Source organism: Bos indicus x Bos taurus, chromosome 13 (assembly GCF_003369695.1).
Source record: "Bos indicus x Bos taurus breed Angus x Brahman F1 hybrid chromosome 13, Bos_hybrid_MaternalHap_v2.0, whole genome shotgun sequence".
Lineage (NCBI taxonomy): Eukaryota > Metazoa > Chordata > Mammalia > Artiodactyla > Bovidae > Bos > Bos indicus x Bos taurus.
Genome location: NC_040088.1, coordinates 62,558,912 through 62,584,491, shown reverse-complemented (window position 1 = coordinate 62,584,491; position 25,580 = coordinate 62,558,912). Strand labels below are relative to the sequence as shown.

The 25,580-nt window shown below is 36.6% G+C and overlaps 1 protein-coding gene across 1 annotated transcript in view; it reads left to right on the top strand.

The window, feature by feature from the left end:
- MALRD1 (MAM and LDL receptor class A domain containing 1) overlaps positions 1 to 25,580 on the top strand; it is a 570,138-nt gene that overhangs the window by 144,529 nt on the left and 400,029 nt on the right. Inside the window, exons 19-21 of the mRNA XM_027560003.1 lie at positions 11,051 to 11,138; positions 22,004 to 22,180; positions 25,238 to 25,400. Of these exons, the coding sequence (XP_027415804.1) occupies positions 11,051 to 11,138; positions 22,004 to 22,180; positions 25,238 to 25,400 (428 nt within the window). The remainder of the gene's footprint in view (positions 1 to 11,050; positions 11,139 to 22,003; positions 22,181 to 25,237; positions 25,401 to 25,580) is intronic.

The window sequence follows — 25,580 nt, the reverse complement described above, 5'->3', positions numbered from 1 at the left end:
AGTTTATCAAAGGCTTTTAAAATTGAAAGGATCTACAAATATTCCTAACAGATTTTTTTTTCCAGGTTTGGAACTAAATTGAGCACAGATTCTTAAACTTTACTTTGATAGAAAGGAAGTAAGTTTCTAAGTTTCTAAAAAAGGCAGCTTTAAAATAGTTCAGTCTAAATTATTTAGTATTAAGTGATTTGTTGAGATATTTTTACATTTTTTAATTTAAATAAGTACATAGTTTAAAAAATGAAAGATTATAAAAGGACGTTTTAATTGTTATTGATTCTGACAGGCAAAATATTTTTAATCTGTATCAGCCATTTGCAGACTTTTCTTGTTAAGAGCAAGGTGAAAAATATTTTAGATGTCATGAACCACAGTGTTGGTCTCTGGACTACTCAAGGGAGTCATGGTAGAATGAAAGCAACTTTTGTTGTTGGGTTTCCTTGGTGCCTCAGCAGTTAAGAACCTGCTTGCCAATGCAGAAGACATGGGTTCTATTCCTGGGTCAGGAAGATCCCCTGGAGAAGGAAATGGCAACCCACTCTAGTATTCTTGCCTGGGAAATCCCATGGAGAGAGGAGTCCATGGGGTCACAAAGAGTCAGAGATGACTGAGTGACTAAACAACAACAAATGGGGTGTTCCAGTTGAGAAAACAAACATTTAAAAAATAAAGCCTCCAATTAAAAGGGAGGAAAAAAAAACACCTAAGTTATGACTTTGTTGAGTCCTGATCTTTGCAGAAAGCCACTATGGAGTTCACAAGATCATTATACACTTTAATATTATAATAGAAGTAGAATTGTTGTTCATCCTTCGGTTCAGTTCAGTTCAGTTGCTCAGTCGTGTCCGACTCTTTGCTACCCCATGAATCACGGCACACCAGGCCTCCCTGTCCATCATCAACTCCCGGAGTTCACTCAGACTCACGTCCATCGAGTCAGTGATGCCATCCAGCCATCTCATCCTTTGTCGTCCCCTTCTCCTCCTGCCCCCAATACCTCCCAGCATCAGAGTCTTTTCCAATGAGTCAACTCTGCCTGAGGTGGCCAAAGTACTGGAGTTTCAGCTTTAGCATCATTCCTTCCAAAGAAATCCCAGGGCTGATCTCCTTCAGAATGGACTGGTATGTTGTATGTCATCCTTAGGTATGATTCTTTGTTTTTCTTATGTTGCCACATTACCAATTTGAATGTAACTTTTGAGTATTTCTGCTTTATGATTTATTTAGGTCTGTTAGAAAGGCATAGTTAGACCGTGCTTTCAGGCCTTTTTTGTCTTACCCTGGAGTCAGATCACACTGATTGTTAACTGAAAAGTATATTGGGAATTGTATCAATTCTTCCCAATCATCTTGGTTTAGAAATATATAGTAAAAACAAGCTTGGGCCACAACCAGTCTTCTGCTTGCTCAGACAGGTAGGATGTGGAGTAATGGTTTTCTGATGAGGTGAAAACAAAATATATATTTTCAGAAGGATTGACAGAATAGGTTGAAAAGAGGTCGCTAACACACGGATGGAGGAGATGCAAAGAGCATGAAACTGAGGGTTTGACAGAGCAACCTTGCCTTTTAAATCTCTGACTCTTAAGAATTATATGAAAGTGAATGTCCTATACTAAAATTACACTGAAGGAAACACTTTAATAATCTGTATGTATGACTTTCAATTCTCCTATCTAAAATGTGTCCAAAACAGTCTAGTTTTTAAAAATGATCCTTTAATGCAGGATTTAAGACTTTAGGTGGTATTTTTTTTTTATTACCACGTGACATCATGCTGTCAGTACATATGATTTTCTACTTTTATTCCTCCACTGATTGCTTTCTCAGGTGCCTTACCTTCCCTTGCTTACTTAGACAATTTCATGTGAAATTAATTTTTAAGAGATTAGTGATAGGTGAAGCTTTCGTTTCCACGGGATTCAAAATGAAGAAAGCTCTAGAGCTAATGACTTTTTTGAGGCCATTGCTTACTTGCATTTTCTATAGAACCAGCAGATGTGAATATGCAACTCAGAAAGCAAGCTGTATATATGTAGAGTTTAGACTTCCTTTGGCAGTTATTAAAAAGCTCATCTACCCACCAGAAAAAAAAATGTAAACTCGTCATTCTGTATCTTGGTCTTTTTAACAAATATGAAAACTTGTGGCCTTGGGTGTGAGTTAAGAGCAAGGACAACTGTCCCTGATTAGTGGCCGCCTGTCTGTACCTGCCGCAGAGGCTCCATGAACTGGGATGATCCAGACAGAGCAATGAGTTAAATCTCATCCAATTTAGCTGACTTTTCAGTACATTCGAGTGACTGTTGATTTCTAACAGTAAACTTGCTATGTATGTATATTGCTGATTCATTTCATTGTTCAGCAGAAACTAACATTGTAAAGCAATTATATTCCAATAAAAAAGTAGAAGAAAGAAATACATTAAAAAATCCTGAGGATGGCAATTTCCCTAGCGCTCCAGTGGTTCAGACATTGCCTTGCAATGCAAGGGGTGCAAGTTCAATCCCTGGTCAGGTAGCTAAGATCCCACATACCTTGTGGCCAAAAAACCAAAACACAAAACAGAAGCAATATTATAACAAATTCAATACAGACTTAAATCTTGGGGATGAAAAGCAGGTGTAAGTGAACCCTACACTAAGTGGCTTCCGTATTGTACTAGTTTTAATTTTGTTTCAGTATTGAAATTTTGCCATTTAAGGAGGCTCACCCTAATGCACTTAAGCTTGAATACTGAGGGCTGACTATGAGATGCAGTGGTAATTTTAGGTATAGAATAGGTGATGGTAGAGAACTAGAGAAAATAGAATGGATTCTTAGGAAGTAGAAATTTATAGGGCGTTTATATATCAAAATTAAAAATAATTTTTCCTTCAAGGCTTTAGTTGACATACAGGAAGCTACAAAATACAGCTAGAGATCCTCCAGAGTTCAGGAAAAATTTTCCTTTTGAGCAACAAAATAAGTCTGTGCATAATTTACATTCTCCTGGTAGCACTGTGTGGACAGAAACTGGTTCAAGTGGCATTCATTTACTACGTCTTATCTCCGTTATTGGGCAGAATACTTTTCATCTCTGAGGCATTTGTATGTGTGTATGGTGAGGTGTCTCAGTTATCTTATAAAGAACTTTATTTCTTTGGGAATCCACTTTAATCTTTGAAACACAGAATTTGGATTGGATTAGTAGTTCCCAAATTTTCTTAATTATCAAAACATCTGGAGCATTAAAAAAAAATACAAGTTCTCTCATGCACTGTATCAGAAGCCCCAGAAGAGAGTCCTATGAATCTGCACTTTTAATAGAAACCTTTGGTGATTCTGATGGTGAGACAAGTTTAGGAGATAGTGGATTAAATGATGTCTAAATTAGGTGTTACCATTATTTAATATCTGAATTTATTTTAATAATACCTGGAGATGTAAGTGTGACTGTTCATTCAAGTTTATTGTGTAAATGGCATCAGGAGGCCTATTTTTTCTCTTAAGTTGCATTTAGAAAACACCAGCTGGGGATTTTCCTGGTAGTTCAGTGGTTAAGACTCCATGCTTCCAAAGCAGGGGGACCCAGGTTGGATCCCTAGTCAAGGAACTAGATTGTATATGCCACACCTTAGAGCGGGCACAACCAAATAAGTTTTTTTTTTTTTTTTTTTTTTAAAAGGAAAGGAAATGTGGGCAATGAAGTAAGGCATCAAGAGTAACACGTATAGTTTTAGTTGAAATTAGTTTGGTTTTTCCCTGTAATAATCAACTCTCACCGCATGCTTATCAGGGTGCAGGTGCTGGGTGCATACAGCTTTGTGTGTCCCTCAGCGAGCCTCATGTCACTTGTCCTTAAAGTCTCCAAGAAGAGACAGACATTGAAATGCATGCATAACAATATACTTACAAATCAGGTAACAAAATCATTAAAATGAGACGTTGTTAAAGGAAAATAGCTTCAACTTGAGTGATCAAGGAAGGCTTCTCTGAGGAAGTAATAATCTAAAACTGAGACTTGAAATGGGATTTTTTAATTCACAGTCATCACGGGCTGGATGTTATGAGATGCGGAAGCAGGGCAAAGGACAGATGTGTGTTATTGTTGGAGTTTAAATGCGTGACCCGATTTTTCTCACTTTCTGTCTACATCAGTTTTAAGAAGTACCCACATGGAGGTAGCGGGTAGCTTTGGAGCTTTATCCTTTCACAAGGAGATTGAGAGGGCATGTGATTTCAAAATAATAAACTGTGGTTCTACTCCTTTACCTTTAAATATTATTTTTAATAGTATGGAGGATAAAAAATGAGTTTTAATTGAAAAAAAGATAACCTTTAAGAATTTCAACACTATGCTTCTTAAATGATTTTGGCACATGTGAACCAGTCACTCAGACAGTATTACATCGCATTCTGTTAAAATTCTATTATATCTTATTGAATCATTTTAATAAAACCACAGTTTTCTGAACTTTTAAGTCAATAATTCCAAACCTGCATCACTTTTCTCTGATACTGACCAGGCTTTTTTCAATTAAATGCTTCTTTGTAACCACCAATCAAATTGGTTCTGTATAAATTCTTAGAACTAGAGAAATTGAGAACTATTTGTCTTCATTCACATAATTGATGAGATGTGTAATGGGTTATGGTCTAGATGAGTCCCTGGAGGATGCTCTAATATAGCATGTGAATGTGTCCAGTTTCAAGCAGCAAATTAATTTCAAATTGATCAACATTTATCCCTTTTAAAATCTAGTTAGGCAAGTTCCAGAAAGGCACTGTTAAGAATTGGCAGGGAGGAAAAAAACTTGCCCAAATTTTGACTCTTCCTGTACATCTAAAATGGTATAGAGAGAAGAGTATCAGAAATAAGCTTTGTGGCTTGCCAATCCTTTAAAAACCGTGGAAAGCAAATCCAAATAATGTGACCTGAATACACAGAGTTTTTTTTATTTTAGGTTTCTGTCTTTTTCATTCAAGAAGAATAATAGAAAAAAATTTTTATCTGAATAAGGAAGCTTGTATGAAGTTTTCAGTGACCTTATTTCTTCAACCCCATTCTTTGCTTCTTGAATTTTAAAAAATCTCTACTGTTAATATAGCAGCAGCTTTCATGGGAAAAGATTTTTGTGGGTAGAAAAGGAGCTGGGCCAACAGCAGGTGGATAACCATCTCTGAGAGACTCTAACAAGTTACTCTCATTCAGTTCAGAAAAGTATAAAATGAGGTATAAGAGGAAAGGAGGCTGAATTTAGATAAATATTTCAGTTTTTACATACATGAAGGGATTATCATACTTCCACAAATTAAGTATACTGTCCAACTTCCCCATTGGGAGACAGTTCTCCATGCATTTAAAAAAATGTTTTTTAATTTTATATGTGGTATAGCCGATTAATAATGTTGTGATGGTTTCAGGTGCACGGCACAGTGACTCAGCCATATATATGCATGTATCCATTCTCTCCCAAACTCCCCTCCCACCTAGGCTGCTCCGTGCATTTTGTATGTCCTGTGTTGCTCAGCTTCTGAGCAAATAATCTATTGCATAGAGTTTACCCTGAGACATTTGCTTGTGTTCCACAGTTACTTAACCTACCTAGAGCCCATCCCCTTCCTTCCCTCCTGTGTCACCACCTCCTCCTCCTCCTTGTCCTTCAGTTGTGCCAGTAGCTTCTAACAGCTGGAATCTCCTAATGTTGGGGTTCTTCTTCTATGATGCAGCCCACCACTCAGGCAGAAAAAAGACTGGCACATATGTTTCCCCTGCAGGAAGTGGGAAAGCAATGGAAGACATTTCTCTGGCTGATGTTTTTTGCCATCTCTCTAAGTCAATCTCTTGTATCTTCTCTCAGTGTATGTATATGAAACAGTGACAGCCTAACTTGTTAGCTTGAAAGTAGGATCAAGTCTCAGACCCTTCATGGTTTCTAACCTAACCAGCATGCACAAGGAATTGCAAACCCAAGTGCCCATGGAAACCAGGCAAGGGATGTGAATTAAGAGAATTGGTTCGGGTGTAAAATAATTAATGGCAACTGACTTTCAGCCTTAGAGTTAACGTTTGATAGGGAGTAATGGGGACTGCAGCAACTGCAGGCAGTATCTTCTTGAGAAACATCCTGTCTTAGAAGTATTTGCTGGGACTTCCCTGGTGGTACAATGGTTAAGACTTCTTAGCCTTCCAATGCAGGGAGTGCAGGTGTGATCCCCGATTGTGAAGCTGAGACCTTGAAAAGCCAAAATATAAAACAGAAGCAATAATGTATTCAAACAAGACTTTTTAAATGGTCCACATCAAGAAAAAAAATTTTTTTTAAGAAGTATTTGGCAACCTATTCTACTTGACACAGGCTTCCCTTATAGCTCAGTTGGTAAAGAGTCTGCCTGCAATGCAGAAGACCCCTGTTCCATTCCTGGGTTGGGAAGATCTGCTGCAGAGGGGATAGGCTACCCACTCCAATATGTGTATTCTTGGGCTTCCCTTGTGGCTCAGCTGGTGAAGGATCCACCTGCAGCGTGGGAGACCTGGGTTCGATCCCTGGGTTAGGAAGATCGCCTGGAGAAGGGAAAGGCTAACCAATCCAGTATTCCAGCCTGGAGAATTCCATGGACTGTATAGTCCGTGGTGTTGCAAAGAGTTGGGCATAACTGAGCCACTTTCACTTTTCTACTTGAAAGCACTGTTGGGGTTAAACTAAGTTCACAAGGACTGAACCATCACCATTTAGTCTCTTCTGTCATTGATGATGAGAAACGCCAGGACAGGGAAGACTTTTTTTCCTTCTTGGTAACCAGGGGAACAGTTGGCACAATGCCAAAGTAGATTTGCCCAGAAAAACCAAATTCTTACCAATCCATATATTGTGAAGCCTGACAAGAAGAAATACGGTATTTTTTTTTTTTAGATATATAAACTGAGTCGTATGGTAGTTTTAGTGTTTTGAGAAAACTCCATAGTGGCTGTGCCAATTTACATTCCCACCAACAGTGTAGGAGGGCTTCCCAGGTGGCTCAGTGGTTAAGAATCCACATGCCGATGCAGGAAACTTGGGTTCTGTCCCTGGGTTGGGAAGAACCCCTGGAGAAGGAAATGGAAACCCATTCCGCTACTCTTACCTGGAAAATCCCATGGACAGAGGAACCTGGTGGGCTGCAGTATACGGGGTTGCAAAGATTTGGACATGACTGAGCACATGTACACATGCAGCAGTGCAGGAGGGTTCCCTTTCCACCACATCCTAGTCAACATTTGTTACTTGTGTTCTTTTTGATGATAGCCGTTCTGATGAGTGTGAGGTGGTATCTCATCATGGTTCTAATTTGCATTCTCCTGAAGCTTAGTGATGTGGAGCATCTCTGCTTATGCGTGTTGGGCATCTGCATTTCCTCTTAGGAAAATTCAGCTCTTCTGCCCATTTTTTTTAAATTAGGTGGTTTGTTTTCCTGATGTTAAGTTGTAGAAGCTGTTTATATATGTTGGATATTAACTCCCTGTAGGTCACATCATTTGCAAAAATCTTCTCCCATTCAAAAGGTTTTCTTTTCATTTTGCTGATGGTTTCCTTTGCTGTGCAAAAGCTTTTCAGTTTAACTAGGCCCAATGTGTTTATCTTTTTATTCTATTTTTGTTTTAGAAGACAGATTTCAAAAAAAATATTGCTGTGATTTTTGTCGCAGAGTGTTCTGCCTATGCTTTCCTCTAGGACTATTATGGTTTCTGATCTCAGGTCTTTAATCCATTTTGAGTTTATTTTTGTATATAGTGTTAGAGAATGTTATGATTTCATTCTTTAACATGTAGCTGTCAATTTTCCCAGAAACACTTATAAAGAGACTATCTTTTCTCCATTGTATATTCTTACCTCCTTTGTCACTCATTAATTTATCATTAAGTGCACGGGTTTATTTCTGCCAAACTATTTTTCATAGTGACTGTATCATTTTGAATTCCTATCATCAATGCATTGGAATTCTAGTTGCTCCACACAGGATTTGTGCTTTTTATAAATTTTAAGCAAGAATTTCAAATCTTTCTGAAGATGAGTTATATTAAAAATGGATATATATTATCCTGGAATTTTGTAATTTTTTTCCCAATGCAGGGTGGTTAAACTAAGTGGCAGGCTGACTCCATTCCATTTTTCCTTTGAGTTAATAGAGTATGTGTATGTGTATATGTACATATGTACATGTATATATATGTACATACATAATATATATACATGTATATAAATCATTTATGAATTAATATGCATATGTTAGGAAATTGAAGGTATTTTGGTAAAAAATATTAAATTCTGTCTTACATATGAATGATTAGTTTTATATCATGTAAACACTTTGGTGAATAACTTGGTTTCCTCAATATGGAAAAGAATCTATTTAGACAAGTCTCTAGAGGCTTATTAATATAAGAGTTTTTGGCTACATTAGAGCTAAAATTTCCAATATAGCTGACAAGGCCACTCCATCTTTATTTGGAGCATGCAACAGCCCATGAAAAGAACAACTAAAAAGGGCTGGATTACTTTATAAAATTTTCAAGCCAGTAGTAGTTCTCATGTAAGTAGAATTGGCCTCTGCAGATAATGCAGGTCATTCAGATCGAACTGGAATTTTCAGTTGCTTTTTAAGTCATTCAGTAAGGTGCTAATGAAACTTAGGAGGAAAATTTGGCTTCCCTAATGTCCAGAGTGGCAATACTGCCTTGCATACAATAACATTAGTGTTTTAACAGCCTTCCATTTATTCTGGGAAAAACACCAAGAGAGAAAGTGAATTTTCCAGAATAGAGACACTTGGGTTTGCTCTTTCTTGTGACTAGTTTCTAAGGATAATTTGCAAAGCTTTTTGCAAGACTGAAATAAATACAGGACAGAAGTAGAATTGAACTTTAACATTCATGACTTTTTCTCAAGATATGATTATCAAGTAAGCTTTTTAAATGTCTGCCTTAATTAAATATTCAAAAGAGGCTGAGACTGCAGTTATATATGCAAATTGACTTTTTTAGTATCTCAGCTTGAAATTTTTGTTCATTCTTTCTCAAGGATGCTACCATTTAGAGGTTAGGAAATTGAAGATATTTCGGTAAAAATTATGGTTAATTTTTGTCTTAGAGCAAGACCCAACTGTCCTCTGCCATGGATTATATCTGTGTCTTCCCACTGACAGTGCTAGTAGAAACAATATCAAAATGCTTATTGTGTAATGTGAAGTAACCCTAATGCAAATACTCCTTGTATAGACAGCATCCACTCACAAATGCTGCTTACCTGGTGTGGACTGTAAATGAGAGAGTTTGTGACTTTCTCAAATGGCCAATTCTTGAATTTGTGACTATATAAAGACAACAAAAGGAATGCTTTGGGACACTTGAGCCCACCCACCCACTTGAATGGAGCTATGTGTGATATAGTTAGCTTATAGATATTTATATGTACAGTTGTGCTTATCATAGACTTGAGATTCTATTATATCAATTTTCTATTCCTTCTCACGAATAAAGCAAGATAAGCATGAGCAGTGTAGCCAAGTTAGTAATGCTTATTTTTATTTATCCTAATTTTTCCTTTTACTTACATCTTCTGAGCCTCTTGTTACCATGTCCTCTGTTGTATTGCAATAATATTGATCCAATGAATGTATTAGTAATTAATTAATGTATAGTTATTAATCAGTCCTTACACCTTTTTTCTTACTGTTCACCCAACTGCTCTTTTTATTTTCTATAAAATAAGAGAGATTTTATTACAGTGTGTTCTGTCAAATTCTGACTGCTGGCTTTTTGTTTGTTTATTAGAATACAATTGTGTTCCTCTTTTCTCCCCCTGTAATGTTTTCTTTTAATCGTGCTGGTGGTGAAAAGAAGGGTGCATTTTATATTTGCAGTGATCCATTTTGAAACAGCAGGCGACTTCCTGTTATTCAGGCAGTGTTAGGTGGACTATATTTGCCCATTAGTTGAATGCATAAACCTTTTCCAAATTGATTAATTTCCTTAGTGACATATCAGGGAGAAAATTCTAGTAATTCTGGAGAAAATCTAGAAAGCTGGTGGAAGATGTCAAGAGGCTTACAGTCAGTAATTTGACCTTTTTAATTATCTTCTTTAGGGCATGAATAATGTATGAAACAACTTTTAATGGAGGATAGAATTTGAAGAATGAAATAAAATTTCAATTTCCATATATAGCATTTGTGAGGAAAAATGAAACAGAAACATATATTCCTATACTAGTAGAAAAAGGGAATGTGCTTTTTTGAGTTTGCTTACTGTTCTTCATTATATAGCAGAATTCCTAGTAAGTGTGCAACATATTTGCATGAGTATTAAAATAATTCATCATGATTAATTCTGCTATAGTAAAGCTCAGCCCTAATTACAATCTGCCATATACTATCGTGGTTTGTCAGTATTTCATATTTTACTGGAGTTGCAGTGGAATTGCAGCTCGTATAACAGCACCGATGTCATCTGAGTTCACTGTGATTAATGTGGTTCTGAAGGAGATCTAATAACGATTAGCCGGTTTCATAAAGTGTTACAGAATAAGGTCGATGTGAGAAAAATTTTAAAGCTCTTCACAATGTGCAGTCTAGCAAGTACCTCTGGCAACAAATTGGGTTTCTTGAAGGATGAAGAGATTTAACCTTGGAAACAGATGAACTACTAGGGCAACGCTGGGCAGAGGTTCAGTAATTTGCCTTAAAGGCTCGGAGGAAAGCAAGACAAGTCTAGAATTAATGATGGAAAGTTATAAAGAAGTAGATATCAGTCTGATACACTGAAATCTCAAAAAATCAAAACTTTGACCAGAAGCAGGGTGAAAGTGGGCTTCGTGGATATAATGGGCCCAGTAAGGTGTGGCGCTTCCTATGACTGGAAGTATTTGGTAGAGAGACAAGATGCCTGCTTATGGAGAGTTTTACAAAGTATGATTTTAATGGTTCAGAAGAGGAGATTGTCTTTAGGTAAATTCTGAATTCTTTTTCAACCATGTGTATCCATAAATGAATTTCCTTCACAATATCAACAAGTTTCTTATATTGTCCTTAGATTTCAGTGGAGGCTTCAGTGGGAGATGGCTTTACTGGAGACATTGCAATTGATGATTTGTCATTCATGGACTGCACTCTCTACCCTGGTAAGGAAGGATATTTCAATGTATGAGTGCTTTCAAGCCTGTTTACTTGAATAGAACTTCCAAGGAAATCAATATTTCATTTCCAGAAATATTCCAAAAGTATTTGCACTTCTCTCTATTCTCTTAATATATTAACCCTGGAAAAGGTTGCAAATCTTTGTAATTCTTCAAACTCTTTGCAAACATAGTAAAGAGGTTTGAATCAGTTGTGTATACATCCCATCCCATTCAAAGTATTAGGAAAATGTGTCCGAGGTTAAACAGTAATTCTATCATATTGGGTGGGGGGGAGCAATTATAATAACTGAACTGATTGCTTTGTAATTACATTGTTTTGGACACTTTAGTAACCATTCAGTTACCTTCAGTGATGTCTTACTCTCAGGCTGCACTTTAAACATTCCTGAGGATTGCTGCCAGCCATTTCCTTTCCAAGTTATAGACTTCCTTCCATTAAAAAACTAATGTATTTATTCCAGATTTATATCTCCATCCTCAAACTTCGCCCCCACCACCCCAAACTCCAGAAAGAAAGTGAAAGTCACTTAGTCATGTCTGACTCTTAGAGATGCCATGGACTATACAGGCATTCTCCAGGCCAGAATACTGGAGTGAGTAGCTCTTCCCTTCTCCAGGGGATCTTCCCAACCCAGAGATCTAACCCAGGTCTCCCACATTGCAGGCAGATTATTTACCAACTGAGCTGCCAGGGAAGCCCAAGAAGGCTGGACTCCAGACTTGGATACTAACAACCTATTCAGTATCCAAACTTAGATGTAATGAGCATCTCAAAGATAACTAGGGAAATAACCTAAAACAAACACGCCCCAAGGGAAACTCATTCCAGCAGTGCATAGTGATCTAGTGGGGTAGGTATCAAGCTCTTGGAAGGTGATTTTGGGATTGAGACTGTAGACTTTTTAATTGCATGACAAGAAGAAGCACCGTCTCCTCCTCAGAGTGATCAGAGGTTTGGTAGTTTAAAAATCAATTGCAGTAATCCAAGAAGAGCCTTTTCATATGCTGAAAACTTTACATGCAATGGTCCATCAGAGTATCTACCCCTTCCCAGACATAATCAGAGGGCTGGATTCCAGTGCTTTCTGCTGTAGCTACATGCCCCAGCTCCAATTTTCCGGCTCATGATTCTGGCAGGGTTAATTATCATCCTCAGTGTAGCAGTTTCCATGGAACTCTGCAGAGTCAAACCCCTCTCTGGAAGGCCAGTAAGGATAAAATCAGAATTCAACAAGTTTACTTTTATCCCTCAATGTGTAAAAGTAAAATTTTGATGACCCATTGTCTCCTCAATCCTATAATTTTTGCTTCCCTTCTTGTCTCAGTGAATGACAATTTATCTCTAGTTGCTTATACTTCATCAACAAATTAGATCAACCACTAGCTACACGTGTATCCATACTCCACTTCTCATTTTCCTTGCGTCTCTCCTCTTGGTCCAAATCACCAGTGTCTCTGTATAGATTTTTGTGATTGCTTTTTAAATGATCTCTCTGCTTCTACCCTTGAACCATATAATCTCTTCTCATAACAGCAGCCAGAATGATCCTTTTCAAACTTACATAAGCTCATGTCACCCTAACCTGAGCCTTGCTATGACATCCATCTCATTCAGAACAAAAGCCAAACTTCTTACAATAACATCCAAGGAGTAAATGACTGGCACTGTCATATATGGCTCTGTCTTTACCTTCTACCACTGTGCTTTTTTTTGAAAGCACCTTCTTTTTAAAAATTTATTTGTTTAATTTTTGTCTGTGCTGGCTCTTCATTGCTGCACATGGACTTTCTCTAGTTGCGGTGAATAGGGGCGACTCTCTAGTTGAGGTATGCAGGCTTCTCACTGCAGTGGCTTCCTGTTGTGGAGCACGGGCTCTAGGTGCGTTGGCTGCATTAGTTGTGACTCATGGACTTAGTTGCCCCACAGCGTGTAGGATCCTCCAGGACTGGGAATCAATCCTATGTCACCTGCATTGGCAGGTGATTTCTTAACCACTGAACCACCAGGGAAGTCCTGACCAATGTGCTTCTAATTGACGTCCCTCAATGATAAGACCTCTTAAGTGGTCCTTGATTACTGCAACTCCCTTATGCCTCAGGCCTTTTATACCTGCTTACCCCTCCTCCTGGAATGTGCTTCCTCCAGATATCCATTTCACCTCCTTCTTTCTGATCACTGCTAGAGAATTTCTTCTCTAGGAAAACCTTCTCTCAACTTATACCCCGCCTCTCTCTCAAACATACACACATCTCTTCTTATCTCTTTACCTGACATTTTCCATCTCCTGTTTTTCTCCACAACACCTATCATCACCTTATAGTCAAATTTGATTTTCTCCCATAATAATGTTGCATGAGAGCAGGGATTTTATTTGACCACTGCTGTACCTTGTAGTATAAACGGTAACTGGTGCATAGTAGTACTTAATAAGCATCTATTGGATAGATGGGTGGATAGGTGGAGAGATGTCTGTTTTTTTAAGTGCTTATGTATTTTAGTTTATTATTACTATTGCTAAAATATTAATTAGGTATGTAAGATACTATATGTCAGCCTCTGTTGAAAGCCAGATCTCAGTGGCTTATAACCAGTAGCATTTATTTCTTGCTCTCAAGTGTGTCAGTTGGCATAGAAAAATAACAGCAAACATACACTCTTCTTGTTCATATCTCCGTATAATTCTATGTTGTTTTAATTGTTTTAGTCACTGAGTTGTGTCTGACTCTTTTGTGACCCCATGGACTGTAGCCCACCAGGCTTCTCTGTCCTTTGGGATTTCCTGGGCAAGAACACTGGAGTGGGTTGTCATTTCCTACTCCAGGGGATCTTCCTGACCTGAGGACCAAACCTGCATCTTCCTGCATTGGTGGGCAGATTCTTTATCATTGAGCTACCAGGGAAGCCCCATAATTCCATGTAGTTCCAAACTATATATCTGTTCTGTATGTCCTATCTATCTGGGACCCAAGCTGATGGACCAAATCCTTGTCTGACACATTCTGTTTTTAAGTCAGAGGGTTAGAAAAAGAAAGCACACTTAAAGCTTTTATTAGGGCCTCGTGTCTACTAGCTTCCACTGGTCAGAGCGAGTTAAGTGATCAAGCCTAACAATGGGGCACAGCAGTATTCACTACAGTTGGGGAGCTTGGCAAGGACAGAAAATACAGAAAGTCCTTAAAAGAAAGGGAGCTGATACATGGTCGTATTTCATGTTGGTCCAGTGGTTGGGTATCTGCCTTCCAGTGCAGGGCATGCAGGTTGATCCCTGGTAGGGGAACTGGGATCCCACATGCTGCAGTACAACTAAGGCCATGCACCGCAACAGCTCCGAGTCTGTGTGCTCTAGAGCCCTCGTGCCACAGCTAGAGAGAAGTCCCTGGGCCTCAGCGAAGATCCTGTGTGCCGCAACTAAGACCCACCAGTGCCATAAACGAATAAGTAAATACTAAAAAACACACTTCCTTAAATATTGTTATCACTCTCCATATCATCTCATATAATCCTGTAACCTTTTAAAAATCTGGAATAGTGCTTGGTCCATCACAGGTTGAAGAGACCTTGAATGATAAATAGGTTGGATGTGTTTGTTATCCCAATTTTGTGGAGCACATTGAGAAGGAGATAGCCAGTCTAAGGCTGCGTAGCTATCAAATGTCAGAGTGCAGTCTTCTTCTGTGGATCAGAATGCTTACCACTATCATTATATTGCTCATCAAATGCATTCACCTCCCAAGGAAGAAAAAGCGATTTCCATTTGAGGGATCTGAAAAACCAAACTTAAAGAACGTAGATGACTGGGATGAGAATACACAGTTGAAAGCTGTAATGAGATTTTCACCTGAGGTTGTGATTTCAGTACCCAAATCACGTCCCATTCTTAGCTTAGGGAGAATGGCTGTAACCCCAGTGGTGGAAGGGAATAAATAATTCAGAAAGAGAACCAAGGCATTGTGGATACTGTTGCTGCTTTAATTATACTGCTGCATGTGTTCTGTGGCTGATGTTTCCAAGGTGGAGAGGAAAGAGCTGCCAGAAACAAGGGCAGAGATGTGAAATATCAGTTACACACCATTAGTCCCAATTTTCTGGTTTACATTTTGGAATAAAAATATGGAATTTTAAAGACTGTCTGAACTGTGTGGTTTTCATGTTGGCTTCATAACAAAAGAAACTTTAGGTTGAAACTGCAGAATCTGATGAAGCCATATGTCTCATAAAGGAAGTTGATGTAATCTTACTATAAGATGAAAATGAAAATAAAAATTAGGCTTTTAATAAAAATATTGCTTTTGATGATTATCAGTCCGTGTTTTGTCATGACATCACATTAGCTGAGATGGGATCAGTGTATGTAGGATCACTTACATTGATTTGCTTTCAGTATAAACATTATCTATGGCATGTTCCCCCTCTTGATTAACGAAACAAAACAAATAAAAACTAAAAAAAAAACAAAAACACAAACTATTGACCTCATGTCCAAAATACAGTTTTGTAACCTGTAATTTTATTTTATACTAAAAATGGCTAAAGTGAAGTAGATTATTTCATTTTTACCCATTTCCTCAAAAATCAAACTCTTTCCACCATATCTCCCTTATTCCTTTTGGATGAACTCAGTTTTTTCTAGCAACCTAGGATTGAAATACCATAGTCATCTTTGGCTTTCCCCTTAAACTTGCCCCCTTGCAGATCCTATTAACTCTCAACCCCAAAATATTTCTCACATCTGTTCTATTTTTTCCATTACCTCTGCCATGTCCTTGACTCAAATGATTGAGCTTCTTAACTGCAAACCTTTATTACTTTTCCTGAATAATTTTTATGCCATAAGCTTAGTTTCTTTCCACTTAATCCTAGACGATTATTACTTGCTCTTTTTAGGTCATTCTTCTCTCATTTTTTAACTTCAGGTTGTTTCTAATAATTTTCAAATCCATTCTCAATTATGGATTGTACTGCCTTTGTTTCAGTACTTTGATGACAGAGATTTTCGGTTTAAATCTAATTCAGGAGGAAAATAGAGAAACAGCTGTTTAGACAAGATTAATTACATTTCTAGGGAAAGTAGACAATCTTAACCATGCAATTGAATCGTATGATTCTTTGCATTAGTGTGTGATGATGTTGTCTATTCCCAGAGTAGATAATGATGCGGAATGATGGCAAAGTTAAATAGCTTTCCCTTCACCTTGAATTAGACCTTCAGAGTAGATTATTTTGGAAGAATTGTTACCAGACATTCAGGTTTAAAAATATTATCCCAGAGGAAGTATCTGTTTTGCATTATGCCTTCCATCTTCAATCAGAAAAGCAAGAAGTACATTTCTTTCAGCAGAACACATTATTGGTGAGATACCTGAGTTATTTGGAAGAATAGATCTGTGATGACATGGCATCACAACATACTCTTTGCCAACTGAAAGAAAAATTGCCTATATACTTTTCTGTTTTTTTTTTTAATTTGCACTTTTTATTTTGTATTGGAATATAGCAAATTAACAATGTTTTGGTAGTTACAGGTGGACAGCAAAGGCACTCAGCCATACATATACATGTATCCATTCTTCCTCAAACTCCCCTCCCATCAGGCTGCCACATAACATTGAGCAGAGTTCCGTGTGCTATACAGTAGGTTTTTGTTGGTTATCCATTTTAAATATAGTTGTGTGTACATATCCATCCCAAATTCCCTATCTCTTCTCCCCATCCTTTCCCCCACCCCTGCCACCAAAAGTTCATTTCCTAAGTCTGTGAGTCTGTTTTGTAAGTTAGTCCTTTGCATCCTTTCTTTTTGTATTCCACATATGAGACATGTCATGTGATACTTCTCCTTCTCTGACTTCACTCATTTGACCATCTCTGGGTCCATCTACGTTGCTGCAAATAGCATTATTTCATTCTTTTTAATTCTGTGTAATATTCCATTATATACATGCACCATATTTTCTTTATCTGTCTCTCTGTAAATGTCTGTAAATCGTAAATAGTTCTGCAGTGAACACTGGGGTGCATGTGTCCTTTCAGATCGTGTTTTTCTCCAGCTATATGCCCAGGAGTGGGTACTTTTCACCAGTTGAAAGTTTCAGAATTCAGCATGCATATTACATTGATTAGTTACTAGAATTACTAATTACTAGAGTGAGTATTGGACTTCCCAGGGGGCACAGTTGTAAAGAATTCGCCTGCCGATGCAGGAGATGCAAGAGATGTAGATTCGATCTCTGAGTCGGGAAGTTTCCCTGGAGTTGGAAATGGCAACCCACTCCAGTATTCTTGCCTGGAAAGTTCCAAGAGGAGTCTGTGGGATACAGTCCAGGGGGTCACAAAGAGTCGGACATGACTGAACATGCATAAGGAACGAGAATGAGCATCACTATCTAAGGTATTCATATTTTATTTTTCCAAGGAAAGTTGTTACTAAGTCAAGGGCATTTCTTGCATCTGATGATACTTAAGATTGAGAAACGATATTAACTCTTTGGAGAATGCTTAGCAACAGTTTTTACCATGTCCACACTGAGTAGCTTTTGCTATTGCTGCCAAACTGGGCGAGTTATGGAATTTCTGACATCTCTCCTCCTCTGCCTACACATCTTACCAGCTTTATTTGTTCTTGATCAAGTCTCCCTTCCTTCTACAATGGGTGGTATTTGTTTCAGTGGCAAAATGTGTATGTTGTATTGTGTATGCTTTTAGGATATCACAGCAGCTTTTTACCTTCTAATACTAAGCTGTTTGGTGTGCCCATTACATTTATCTCAATAAAATAAATTTCATGAAAGCATTATGCTTTAGGAAAAATCTGTACTTTGAAAGGAAATACAGATTCTGAAAAAATTTTAGAAATGTTGGAAATATTTCTTCAAGGCATAAATGAAGAAATTTGAGACTCAGTGATTATAATCTGAAATATTCTTGTTTTAGTGTTCTACTGTAGTTTTGTAAAGTGATTTAGCATATATCTAGGAAACAGTTTTGTCCAAAGCCTGTGGTCTATGTGACTTAATATTTTTTATTATGTCTCTAAAATAAAACTGGACAAATAACTGATTTTAAATTTAAAACTTTAAAATTTTGTCATCTTTTATTTGAGGGAGATACTAAATACCCCAAATGGAGAAGACTGTTAGAATACTTCAATTTTAGCTGGAGAAAGCACTTTCCTCCAATTGTTCTTTTGGTGCTCTCAAATACAAAGATACTACACTTAAGATTCATTAATTTTGGTGGAATACAGAGTAATGAGAAAAGGACAAAGAATTTTAAGATTTAAAAAGCCTAGTCAACCTCATGCAAAAATATTAGAATAAATCCAGATGTGAGCTGATGGAAATGAATTAGAAAAACAATAAAAAGGAAGATTATGTTAAAAATAGCCAGAGATTAAAATACAATTACAGAAGAATGGAATTAGGAAGACAGTTGGATATTATTTGCAAAGTTCTGAGAAAAAATGACTGTAAGTCTAGAGCAAAGCAAAATTCTTTCAAGAATGAGGGTGACAAAAGGCACTCAGTATGACATCCACAATCAAATGAAAAAGTGAATTTACTGCACCAGACTCTTACCAAATGAACAATGTAAATGTCAACATTATAAGACAGAATGAGCCAAACCAAGGCTGAGATGCAAAAGGGAATAGACAGCAAAGTAAATGACAAACACACAGGTGATTCTTAGCTACACTAGTGGATGACGAATGTGTGATATGACCAGAATGTTTACGCATTCTTGGGGAGTGTAGACATGGATGGAGTTACTTTTGAAACCAGTTTGGCATTGTGTGTGTTAGTCAGTCGTGTCTCCTGCACTGCAGGTAGATTGAGCCACCAGAGAAGCCCCAGTTTGGCATTATCTATTATAATTAAATATGCATGCTCTGTGACCAAGCAATTCCATACCTAGGTATATCAGGAGAAATGTACAAACAAACAAATCCTCAAACAGGATCAACTCAAGAACCGCTGATGGTATAATGGTTACAAAACATATGAAAACATATGTTACATAGTCATATAGTGAACTATTATACAGCAGTCAACCCCTAAACTGCGAGAACATACATTAGGTTGGGTGGGTGAATATACAATGTTAAGAAAAAATTAAGTTGCAGATTATAAAAAGAATGAGTCCATTCATCCAAAGTTTGATTCTCAACAGTGTTTGATTTAAATTGGACCTACATGGTGCTCCATGTATATGGTCACTATTCTGAGAATTTCAGTGTTATTTAGTCACATAATGAGCTAGTAAGTTAACACCGTAAGAGCTTATTTGGTTTATATGCACATGAAGAAAATATGAACACAAATGAAAACAAAGAAATAAAAAACACAAATTTCAGTGTTCTGTGAACCAGGGAAGATTCCAATGAGGGTCTGGAATCAACAGAGAAACACTAGAGGGTTCAAATCTGTTTGTGAATTTTATTTTCATAAACTTGAAGGTAAGCATATGACTTTCATTATCCTTAAAAAAAAGCCTATATTTTATGTTCATTTTTCTATATGTATAATTACATTTCATGGGGAAAAAAGTGAAAGTGTTAGTTGTTCAGTCATGTCCAACTCTTTGCAACCTTATGGCCTGTAGCCTGCCAGGCTCCTCTGTCCACAGAATTCTCCAGGCAAGAATACTGGAGTGGATTGACATTCCCTTTTCCAGGGGATCTTCCCGACTCAGGGATTGAATGCAGTTCCTGCATTGCAGGAGGATTGTTTACTGTCTGAGCCACCAGGAAAGCCCAATATATTTCATAATAAAATATAAAATGATAAGCGAGAAAAGTTTGAGTTGCACAATAGATTAATAGGTCAAAAGTGGTCATTTGTGTGGAAAAAATTGAATTTAGATTCTCATTACTGACAGAGAACAATAGAGGCCAGATGGAGTAAAGATTTAAATATGGAAAGTAAAGCTATCAAAACTTCATGAAAATTATCAAAGATATATTTATGATATTAGAACAGGGAAGATTATTTTTCAGTGAAAATTTAAAGCACAAACCATAAAGGAAATGATTGATATATTAAAGTTAGAATTTTTTTTTTTCTGAAGGGCAACCATACAAAATGAAAAGACAAATCATAGATTACAAGAACTTATTTTTCACATAGATAAATGATTGAGATTAGTATAGAGAATATAGGATTAATTTAAATTTGTGAATTAATATAAAGACAATGGATTCAATAGAGAGAAAGAGCAGAGAATGTGAATAGTCAAAAACTATAGTAAAATACTTGAGTGGCCTAAAGAGTCTCAGTAATTAGGGAAATACAAGTTAGAATATCACAGAATTATTTCAGAATGGTTACTATGGCAAACATTAAAAAAAAAAATTCATGATACGACGTGTTGGTTAGAATATGAGAAATGCACACAGTTCTGGGTGTAAATGGTAAACCACCTTTGAAAACAACTAAAGTTGACTAATTACATATTCTATAACTCTGAAATTTCATTTTAAGATGACTTGTCTTGGAAATACTCTGGCATGTGTTTACAGAGAGAAATGTACAAACACATCCATTGTAGGACTTTATATTCTTACTGTCCTACTTGAGAAGAGGTATACCAACTGCAGACTACTCATACAATAAATATTGAATCTGGGTATTCATTTAATTGAATACCCTAAAGCAGTTAAAAATGAATGAATTGATTCTGTATGTATCAATAGAGAGAAATCTGAAAAGTATGTTTTGAGTCAAAAATGCAAGTTCAAAAAAAGTATGAATATTATTTATGTAAAAGTTTCTGACACATAACAGTATATATTTTATACAGAAAATGTTTGTTTGAGATAAGGATACAAAAATATGCATTGGAGGAATTCTTACTATATTCAGGATGTTAGTTCTTCCTAAGTTGATCTATAGGCTTAATGCAACCCCAATCAAACAGAATCCCAGGAGATTATTTTATGAATAAGAAAAACTAAATCTCAAGTGTATATTGAGAGGCAAAAGGCCCAGAATATCCAATGTAGTATTGAAGGAGAACAAAGTTGGAGGACTGACACTACCGACTTCAAGACTTATTATAAAGCTTCAGTAATCAAGACAGTGAGGTAATGGTGAAAGAACAGAGAAATATTGGGTTGGCCAGAAAGTTTGTTTGGGTTTTTCCATTCCATTTTATGGTAAAATCTGAATGAACTTTTGGACCAACCCAGTATTTTATGGCAGTGACAACTTTGGCTTTAAGTCCTCTGCAACTAGCATGTATATGATACAGAGATGTTATTAATAAATGTTTATTGAATAGCTTACTGTCTAAATTAATTAGCTTGTATAAATTTCTTCTAAATTCTGTAATATCAGAAATTATCTTATTTAAATACTTCTGGGTGAATACTTTTGTTTGGGTCTGTCTTGCAGCCTTTGAATTCCAACTATGTGGGGATATCTGAAACAAACATGAGATGTTAGATTCATTGTGAAAGTGGAAGAACAAAGTTCCTTTACATAGAGAACTTGAGGGTTTAATCTTACCTTGACTCTGGTCCCTAATGCCAGCACCTGGGATTCCTTTGGTTCCTGAAGATCATCCAAGCCCTGCTCTTGAGACTCCCATTTATTCAGTGAACTCTGAAGAGTTTTCAATAATTTCCATCTGCACTTTCACTATTTTTATAATCAGAGATATCCAGAGTTATTTGCCATTACTAAGACCATGAACCCCAATTTATATGCTTACAGTAAAGCAGTTCAGCAGATTAGAAAATGATATCAGATATTCCTTATAATGTTGAATGTGAAGCATACTTAGTAAAGTTTATCGTGTGCAATCTTTAAAGAAATGGAAAAACTGCAAAATGATACTTTTCTGTTATTTCAAGGTCATTTACCTGTGAACCTTCCAACTCCACCAGAAACTACAGTTCCAGTAACACTGCCTCCACACAACTGTACAGACAGTGAATTTGTTTGCAGGTCTGATGGTCAGTGTGTTGAAAATATCCAGAAATGTGATTTTAGATATGACTGCCCTGACCAATCAGATGAATCCTCCTGCGGTATGTGAATTCCTAAATTTTGTATTAAATATAGCCATAAAATAGATAAGAAAACACTAGTGTAATCTCAAGTAGTATTGTAATGTCCTAGTTAGAAGTCTTCAACCTGGTTTAAAGCAGTTTCTTAATATAAAAGGTTTTTGTATAGAAAATGATAGAAGAATCAGCATACATTCTTCTATCATGTCCAACAAGAGGTAAGTGTCTTTAATATTTTAGATTCAAAATACTTGTTTTCATGACCTTAATTTGACTCTAGGGCTATCATTTACCAGCCCTTAATTCATCTTCATTTTGTCTTTATTCTTCAATATCATTAAATGGAAATATTTAGAGAAGAAGCATAATACCCTCAAATAAGATGAATCTGTTCAAGTTTTGCCATTGTCAAAATACACATATACAATGAATACCATGTCAAATGTGCAGGGTTAATAAGAAAATCAATCCTAGTACATGTGGACACTTCAGTAGCTATATACTGTTGAAAGATGGTATCCATTTCTTGGCATCTACCAATCTATGACTTTTAAAAAATGGATCTAGGCAAATTATTTAACTTGAAAGTGAATGTCTCAGTCAGAGATACAAACTGAGAGGAGGAAAATTAATCTGCATCTGAATAGGCAAAGCACAGGATCAGAAGAAATAAACACTTGTGAATTTTTTCCCTTCCTTGCCCATTATTAAGTATTGATTATAGCATCAGAGTCTTTTCCAATGAGTCAACTCTTTGCATGAGGTGGCCAAAGTACTGGAGTTTCAGCTTTAGCATCATTACTTCCAAAGAAATCCCAGGGCTGATCTCCTTCAGAATGGACTGGTTGGATCTCCTTGCAGTCCAAGGGACTCTCAAGAGTCTTCTCCAATACCACAGTTCAAAAGCATCAATTCTTCGGCACTCAGCTTTCTTCACAGTCCAACTCTCACATCCATACATGACCACAGGAAAAACCATAGCCTTGACTAGACAGACCTTTGTTGGCAAAGTAATGTCTCTGCTTTTGAATATGCTATCTAGGTTGGTCATAACTTTCCTTCCAAGGAGTAAGCGTCTTTTAATTTCATGGCTGCAGTCACCATCTGCAGTGATTTTGGAGCCCCCCCAAAATAAAGTCTGACACTGTTTCCACTGTTTCCTCATCTATTTCCCATGAAGTGATGGGACCGAATGCCATGATCTTCGTTTTCTGAATGTTGAGCTTTAAGCCAGCTTTTTCACTCTCCACTTTCACTTTCATCAAGAGGCTATTTAGTTCCTTTTCACTTATAGTGACATTCTAATTTGTCTGTGTCAGCCTCATCAAGGAATTCTAAAACTTAAAAAATATAAATACACATGTAAACTAAATGAGGCTGAAGAAACTCATAAAATCAAAGCTGATCCACTCTGTGAATGAGATGAGACAGTAATTAATTCAAGTTGGTCAGGAAGATACACAGTGTATCACAGATGTAGGATAATGGAAGATGTTGTGGTATTCAGTCTTCTTCATGGGAAGACAACAGAATCCTCTTCTAATCACACATAAGTTATCTTTGTAAAATTTACACAAAATCTAATTAATTACACCTAGTGAGCAATTTTAGTGAATACAGATTTTCTTCTCCGTTCAGCTTAGAAATTTTAGTAATGTCATTGATGATTGGATGGGATGTTTTGTTAAGTTTCGTTAAGTTCTCCAAATGTCCTGAATGAATGCTTACAATTAAATTATCACTTTAAAATCATAAGGATGTTTAATTTTGATTAAACATGAATTATTGCCATTTATTTCTGAATAAATTGTATGTCTTTCCTCCTCTATCTCTTGTAAGATGAACTATTGTGATAAATCTTCCTGTCATCTACAGTCTTACATTTGTAATTTTTTCATTATAATAAGAACACAATATAAGATTTACCCCCTTGATATATTTTTAAGTGTACAATATGGCATTGTTGACTATAGGTATAATATTGTACAGCAGATAGCTTGCCTGAAACTCTGTCCTATAATTTTTTAAAAACCTATACTTTTTAAGGTCTTCTTAAAATTATGTGAAGAACAAGATTCTATTGAATACTTAACCTCTTCACAGAATAATCATATGATCAATATTAATATCAGTGATTAAATAACACACTTGAATGTCATGATTAAAATCACTTTTTTTGATGGAGTGTTTCCTTCTCAAATTTTATGTTAAACTGTGAACCCAAGTTTCTAAATGGTGGTAGTGGTAGTCTATGCTGTTATTGTTTATACCATCTAAAGATACCCATGGTTGATTCATGCTGATGTATGGCAGAAACTGTTAAAATATTGTAACATAATTATCATCCAATTAAAAATTGAAAAAAACTGGAGTTTTGGTTTTTATTTGTTTTAACACACCAGGCTTTCCATTTTATACACAAAACCTCATTGAATCTTTAAGAAGTAGAGGGTTGAAAACAGACAGACATACGAACACATGCAGAGAGAAAGGGAGGGGGAAAGGAAGAGAAAGCTTTTGTTTTTACACACAACCTATGTATTTTAAAAATTACTGGTTTTTTTAGTTTTTGATATTGGAATACAGTCATAAGAATATTGAAAACTTTCAAGGAAAGAGATTCAATATGAAAGCTGTTGACAATCTTATTGCTTTGAATTTAAGTAATTTGGAATTTAGTTTTCCAGTAATACTGTGACAAAAGAACAGACTTATCAGAACTTGGAGGTCATATAAGCAATGTAAGTGTTGTGTCAGAAGAGACTGGTGATGCTTAAAGTGCTGCTTTAGGAGCTAATTAAAACCTTACTTGTTTATGAAAGCAGATTCTTCAGTGTGTGCATTTATTTCCACATTTCAGTGACTATACATATTTGAACATAATACACCTAGATTTCTTTAAAACTCTTTGAGTGATTACATAAAGCATTAGCCTAATTATTTCAGTAATGTTGAAAAGTTTGATTTAAAATTTTAAAAATCCCCAAGAGTAAGAAAGTGCTGATGCAGATGGAAACTGCCATTTATTGATACAGTTTTGTGATTAACTCATCTTGTCTCTGTCCCATTCTCTTCAAGCTATGGACATGTGCAGTTTTGAGAAAGGAAGCCTGTGTAAATGGTACCAGCCAATCTCAGAAAAATTAATTAAAGATTCAAACACATTCAGATGGGGACTTGGTAATGGAACCAGTATTCATCATGGTGAGGAAAATCACAGGCCGTCGGTGGATCATACAACGTAAGTGACCACATATTTGGAAAATGTCTCTTAGGAACTGTTTATTAAGCACTGCCTAAATTCCTGCCTTGCCCCCTTACCCTGTTGCTGCTAAGTCGCTTCAGTCGTGTCCAACTCTGTGCGACCCCATAGACGGCAGCCCACCAGGCTCCTCTGTCCCTGGGATTCTCCAGGCAAGAA